At 40.8% G+C, this 7,150-nt stretch overlaps 1 protein-coding gene across 1 annotated transcript; it reads left to right on the top strand.

The window, feature by feature from the left end:
* Positions 1-3,204: 3,204 nt before the first annotated feature.
* On the top strand, positions 3,205-6,696 carry LOC114045411 (plasma membrane calcium-transporting ATPase 1-like; the record flags this gene model as incomplete). The annotated part of the gene is made up of 1 exon (XM_027865412.1): positions 3,205-6,696. A coding segment is annotated over one exon (3,492 nt), but the record flags the coding sequence as incomplete, so codon positions are not given.
* Between the last annotated feature and the right edge of the window lie 454 nt (positions 6,697-7,150).

Below are 7,150 nucleotides of genomic sequence, written 5' to 3' on the forward strand. Positions count from 1 at the left end.
ACTTGGACAATTGCCTTTTAATTGGTCTACCCGCCTCAAGTCTCCCTCCCACTCCAGTCTATCTTCCATATGGCTACCAGCATGATTTTCCTAAAGCACCATTCTAACCACGTCACTCCCCTATTAAGCAACCTTCAGAGGAGAGGGAGAAACAGGTTCTGTGAGAGAGAAGGGATGACTGATAGAGCAAGCTCCTAGAGAGGCATGGCGTTAAGGAGGCAGCATGTTGCCTTAGAAAGTACTCTGTACTAAGATCAGAAGATTGTAATACTAGTCCTGTGTCTATCATTAATTTGCCAGGCAACCTTGGGCAAATCTTTCAGCCACTCTGGATCTCAGTTTCCTCATATAATTGCTAATTGTGATGGTCCTCAAAATTTTTATCATGCACCTTAATTTGTAAAATTTTTTGATCAGGTACCCCGAATATATGCATTTTAGTTATTTATAAATTATTTGCATGTGTTGCTATACTAACAGCATTATCATTACATTTTCAAATGTACACAAAAATAGAATTTTAAAAGGGTAAGATAAAGATGAAATATATTAGATCCTAGTGTCAATAGAGATCCACTGCAGGTCAGACTTGTGCTTTAGGAAAATAAAATATTTTTTGTTGGGGGAGGGAGAGTTGAGGAGGATGTGTTTGGGTTTTGTTTTGTTTTGTTGCACTATGGAAGGGCTCTGCCCACTTAAAAAACCTTAGAGGTAGGCCTAGGTGTCACCATTAGCTGGGAGTCTTGGGGGGGGGGTGGAGGAGGAGCTTAAATAGGGAAGCAGAAGGCCCTGGGTCTGATCTGGAAGGTAGGGGTGACCTGACAAAGGGGGAAAGATGAGGAGCAATGCTGGGGGCTTATAATCTAAGGCCTGGTGGATGGTGGGCACTTTAGGTGGCGAGAGAGGAGGAGGAAGAGGACAAGTAGGTTCCAGTGAGAGAGCAGTTGCACACTTGGGGTACTAAGCTCATGCTGGTGATACAATAGTACAACAAATTATCAGGGAAATTGCCCTGAAGTTCTGGAATATGAAAGCAAAGCAGAAATAGAAAAAATCTATTGATTACCACCTGAAAGAGTTCTCAGGAGGAAAACTTACAGGAATATCATAGCCAAGTTTTAAAGCTACCAGGTTAAGGAGAAAATATTAGAAGCAACAAGAAATTTAAATATCATAGAGCTACAATAAGGATTACATAAGACCTCATAGCTACTATGTTGAAGGACCGTAGGTCTTGGAATACTATATTTTGTAGAGCAAAAGAGCTCAGGTAATGACCAAGGATAACTTACCCAGCAAAGTTCAGTATAATCCTGAATAAAAAAAAAATGAAAAACTTTCAGGTATTTGTGACAAATAGCAGAACTTAGGGGAAATTCGGTATATAACAACCAGGAGAAATACAAGGTAAACATCAAAGACCAATTATAAGGGATTTGATAAGGTCAAATTGTTTACTTCTTATATGTGAAAATATTATCAGTACTCTTATGACTATCATCATTATTTGGGTAGTTTGAAGGAAAGGCTTAGGCTTAACTGTGTATGATGGAGTGAATCTAAAAAAATAAAACTGTGTAGGGAGAGATAAAAAAGAGCAATTTTCTCATATAAATGAGACAGAAAAGGAAAAATTGATGCAGAAGAATCTAGTGGAAGGTGGGTAGTCTGGAACCTTATTCTTATCAGGAATGGGTTAAAGAGAGAACAACATATATATCTATATATATGTATATAGATCTATATATCTATAAATTCAGAAAGAAATAAGAGGGCAAGGAGATAAGATGAGTGAAAGGATAAAGGGAGGACTCTTGGAGGGGTGGGTAGGTTAAGGAATAAGAAGCCAAGGTAGCAGGTAGAAGTAAAGCAGAGGAGTGAGGAGGATTAGGTATAAGGTGAGAAGGATAGTGAGGAAAAATAGGAAGGAGGAAAATACACAAGTAATTATAGCTTAGAATGTGAATGGGATGAATTTACCCATAAAATGGAAACTGATAGCAGAATAAAAATTTGAATTCAACAGTATGTTGCTTTCATGAAATGCTATAAAAATGAGAGATACACACAAAGATAAAATAAAGGGCTGGAGTAGAATTTATTATGTTAAAAAAAACAGGGGTAGTAATCATGATCTCAGACAAAGTTAAAGCTAAAATACATTTAATCAAAAGAGAAAAATAGGGAAACTACACTATGCGCCAGCAATATTATTCAATGTTGTTTTAGAACATTTAAAATAACTGAACAGTATAAAATACCTAAGAGTATACCTGGCAAAACAGACACCAGAACTGTATGGACATAAATATAAAACATTTTTATACAAATAAAATTAGATCTAAATAATTGAAGTAATATTTATCATTCATGGGCAGGTAAAGCCAATATAATTTTTTAAAATGACAATTTTACCCAACTAATCTATTTCAATGCCATCCCAATAAAATTACCAAAAAAATTATCTTACTGAGTTAGAAAAAATAACAAAGTTCATTTTGAAGAACAAAAGATCAATAACTTCAAAGAAACCAGAGGAAAAAGATGTAAAGGTAGGAGATTCAGAAGTATCAGATCTTAAACTATGAGAGCATTGTAAAATGGACAATTTTTATTATTTTAAATTAAACATTTTCTTGTGCAAATAAAATCCATACAGCCAAAAATAGAAGGAATGCAGAATATTGGGGGGGATTTTTCATAGACAATCTCTCAGATAAGATATGATTGGGTTGGAATACTGCTATGGTGTAGGAAATGATGAGCTGGTTTATTTAGAAAAATGTGGAAAGACTTGGACTTTTGAAGGAAGATGCTATCTACTTTCAGAGAAACAGATGACAAGTGGAAATAAGCATAACACAGCCTTACATATATGTGTATTAGTGTATATGTGTATGTTTTATTGATATCTATGTATGTGTGTGTGTGTGTGTGTGTGTGTGTGTGTGTGTGTGTTTAATTGTAGCCTTCTTTAGGTGGGGAGGGGTGGGGGGAAGGAGGGGAAAAATAAAGAAAAAAAGTACACAGCAGAGAACAAAAGAAAACCTAGAAGGAAGGGCAGCTTTGAAAACAACGTGTAGTATTATTATATAGGTTTTCTTGAAATGGAAATTTATTATTTCATATTGAATCCTCTCTCATGTTCTGCTGTATACATAGCAATGTTTTTGTTTTTTTCTTTTTTCTTTTCTCTTTCTGTATTTAAGTTTAAAAGGAGACAAAAGAAGCTCGTGCTGGGAGCCTCGTGGCTGGGTAGGACTGGGAAGGGTCCAGAGGCTCAGGTTGGCGGTTGCGCCTGGGGTTCTAGATGTCTGTCCTACTGGCGAAGGGCGAGGGAGAGAAGTTGTAGTTTCCACAAGGGCAAGCATCCAAGCAAAGCTGGAGGGACGGAACTTGGCAAAGCCCAGGGTGGCCAATGAGGCCCCCTCGCGTCAGCCGCGGGCAGCGGACGCTCACTTAAGGTTCTCCCATATCGGAGAGCCGCTGCTGCAAGAGAGTTTAAAGGACCTGGAACAGCTGATGAAACGACGGGGCTTGGAAGCGTTGGACTGGCTGGAGCTGCATTTCGGCGGCGTGTCGGGGCTGTGCCAGCTGCTGCAGACGGACCCCGAGCTCGGGCTCCCCTTGGACCCTGGCGAGCTGAGCCGCAGGAGGGAGCAGTTTGGCACCAATGAGGTGCCAAAAACTCGGAGCAGATGTTTCTTGGAGCTGGTGTGGGATGCTCTGCAGGACACAACGCTCATCTTCTTGGAGTTGGCGGCTGTTGCGTCCCTGGCCCTGGCTTTCTATGAGCCCAAGGTCAGCGGAGACACCAAAGGCTGCTATGTCAGCGGGGGCTCCGAGAAGGAAGGTAACGTGGTGCCCTGGCTGGAGGGAGCAGTCCTGCTGATGTCAGTGGCTTTGGTGGTGCTGACCACAGCCTTAACTGACTGGAACAAGGAGAAGCAGTTCAGGAATCTGCAGGACCGAGTGGTCCTAAGTCAGAAAGGAAAGGTAGTGAGGGACGGCCAGATTCTGGAGGTACCTGTCAAGGACATCGTGGTGGGTGATGTAGTCCCAGTGTCCTATGGGGACATGCTGCCTGCAGACGGTGTACTACTCCAGGCACAGAACTTAAAAATGAATGAGAGCTCCTTGACAGGAGAGTTGGACATGGTGAAGAAGTCCCTGGACCTTGACCCGATTCTTCTGTCTGGGACCTATGTGATGGAGGGCTGGGGCAAAATCCTAGTGACTGCTGTGGGACCCAACTCACAAACTGGGATCATCCTGACCTTGCTTGCTGCCAGTGCCCAGCAAGGAAGGTCCGAAGACCATAGAAAGGTCCTGGAGTGGGCAAGTCAAGGCAAGAGCATAATAAAACCAAAACATTCCTACTCCAAAGCAAAGCCAGTGCTACAAAAGAAATTGACAAAATTAGCAGTCCTGGTTGGGAAGTGTGGTATGCTCATGGCCACCATCACAGTAGTTATTCTTGTGACCTACTTTGTAATTAATACTTTTGTGACTGAGAGGCAAAAATGGACTTATGGTTGTACTTCAGTTTATATCAAATATTTTATTAAATTTTTCATTATTGGAATGACAATCTTTGTGGTGACTGTACCTGAAGGTCTTCCACTTGTACTCACACTGTCTTTGGCTTACTCAGTAAAGAAAATGATGAAAGACAAAAACCTAGTAAGGCATTTGGATGCTTGTGAGACAATCGCAAATGCCACAACCATTTGCTTAGACAAAACTGGAACACTGACCATGAACAGAATGACTGTCGTCCAGGCTTATATTGGTGGGACTCATTATCAAAAGCTCCCCAAAACCAATTCTATCCCAGGTGCTATCCTGGAGTATCTTTTAAAAGGTATCACTGTTAATTGTTCTTATACTTCCAATATCATTCTTCCCAAAGATGGTAAGAAGTCAGTACAACAAATTGGCAATAAAACCGAATGTGCCTTATTGGGATTTCTCCTGCATTTGGAATTGGATTATGAAACAGAAAGAAACAAAATACCGCAGCAGAGTTTGTATAAAGTGTATACCTTGAACTCAGATAGAAAATCCACAAGTACTGTATTAAAATTGTCCAGCGGGGGTTTCCTGATGTTCAGTAAAGGTCCTTCTGAAATAGTCTTAGCAAAGTGTTGTAAAATCCTGAATAAAATGGGACAGCCTGTGGAATTGACAGAAACCAAAAAAAGAGAAATTGTTCACAACATCATTGAGCCAATGACTTCTGAAGGACTTCAAACCATCTGTCTGGCCTTCAGAGAGTTCTCAGATCAGGAACAAGAGCCAGACTGGGACAGAGAAGAGGATATCGTTACAGAACTTACGTGTATTGCTCTTGTAGGTATTGAAGATCCCGTTAGACCTGAGATTCCAAGTGCCATTAGGAAATGCCAGCGAGCTGGAATCACTGTCCGGATGGTCACTGGGGATAACCTCAACACTGCCCGGGCGATAGCATTCAAATGTGGCATTTTGGACCTCCATGACAATTATTCTTGTCTAGAAGGCCGAGAGTTCAACAGGCTAATATGTGACAGGCGCGGGAAGGTCGAACAGAAGCTTTTAGACAGAATTTGGCCCAGACTTCGTGTGCTTGCAATGTGTTCCCCCACTGACAAATACACACTTATAAAAGGTATAATTGACAGTGATATTTTGGGAGTGAGGCAGATTGTAGCCATAACAGGTGATGGTACTAATGATGGCCCAGCATTAAAAGCAGCAGATATTGGGTTTGCCATGGGCATCACTGGAACAGATATCGCTAGAGAAGCTTCAGACATCATTCTAATGGATGACAGCTTCACAAGCATTATGAAAGCAATTATGAGGGGGAGGAACATTTATGACAACATCTCCAAATTCCTCCAGTTTCATCTGACTGTCAGTGTAGTGGCAACGGTGGTGACATTTATAGGGGCATGTGTGACGCAGGATTCACCACTTAAAGCAGTGCAGATGCTGTGGATTAACCTCATAATGGATGCATTTGCTTCTCTTGCCTTACTCACTGAAAAGCCAACTGAGGCCCTTCTGATGAGAAAACCTTATGGGAGGAAACAGCATCTCCTGTCCAGTTCCATGGTAAAGTATATTTTGGGCCATGCAGCGTACCAGCTTACAGTCACTTTTGTTCTTATGTTTGTTGGTGAAGAGCTGTTTGATTTCGAGAGCGGAAGGAAAGCTCTTCTCCATGCGACTCCTTCCACCCACTATACGATGGTATTCAACACTTTTGTTATGATGCAGCTGTTCAATGAAATTAATGCTCGAAAGATTCATGGTGAGAGAAATGTCTTTGAAGGAATCCTCAGCAATAATATCTTTTGCACCATTGTTGGGGGAACATTCGCCTTACAGTTCCTCATTGTTCAATTTGGCGGAAATGTTTTCAGCTGCACCAATCTTAGTCCAGACTTGTGGCTGTGGTGCATTTTCCTAGGAGCAGGGGTATTAGTGTGGGGTCAGTTTGTAACCACAATTCCCAGCAAGTATGTGGAACCTCTTATAAGATTGATGGGTGGGAGATTAGAAGAAAAGGTTGATACTATGTGCCATATAGTATCAACGACTGAGGACCTATTGTGGGTTCAGAACCCAAGCAGAATCCAGAATCAGAAAAGACTAATAAAGTCATATCATTCTTATTTTCACAGGAGTGTGTCCCAAATTACCCGGTGACTATGAGAGCCAATGGCATGACAGGGATTTTTTTCCCCAGATATTGTTATTTATTTTCAATACCCTTGTCTAAGCCAAACTGCAAATTCACTCTTTCATCCTTTCCCAGATACAAGGTTTTTACGGTGAATGTAAAGCCCAAATTATCTGCATTGGCAGAAACAAGCAAACAAAACATCTTAAGGGATGTTTTTGGAAATGGACAATGTGAACACAATCAGAAACATGAATTAGAGAGGTAATACAAGAAATATCTAAGGGAACAACTGAGAGGCATTATTTATAACATTTTTTTATTTTTCTGCATTTTCCCTTTTTTTTAAACAGTCTCATGGGTAAAGAATAAATGTGTGCATTAATATTTGCCATTAATCACAAGATTGGGTTGCATGTATTGTAAAGGATAAAAGCCTGTTGAGAAGGTATAGATTCTAACTATTCCTGTTCTGCTGCA

This window comes from Vombatus ursinus, unplaced genomic scaffold (genome assembly GCF_900497805.2).
Source record: "Vombatus ursinus unplaced genomic scaffold, bare-nosed wombat genome assembly UNPS02014778.1, whole genome shotgun sequence".
Classification (NCBI taxonomy): Eukaryota; Metazoa; Chordata; class Mammalia; order Diprotodontia; family Vombatidae; genus Vombatus; species Vombatus ursinus.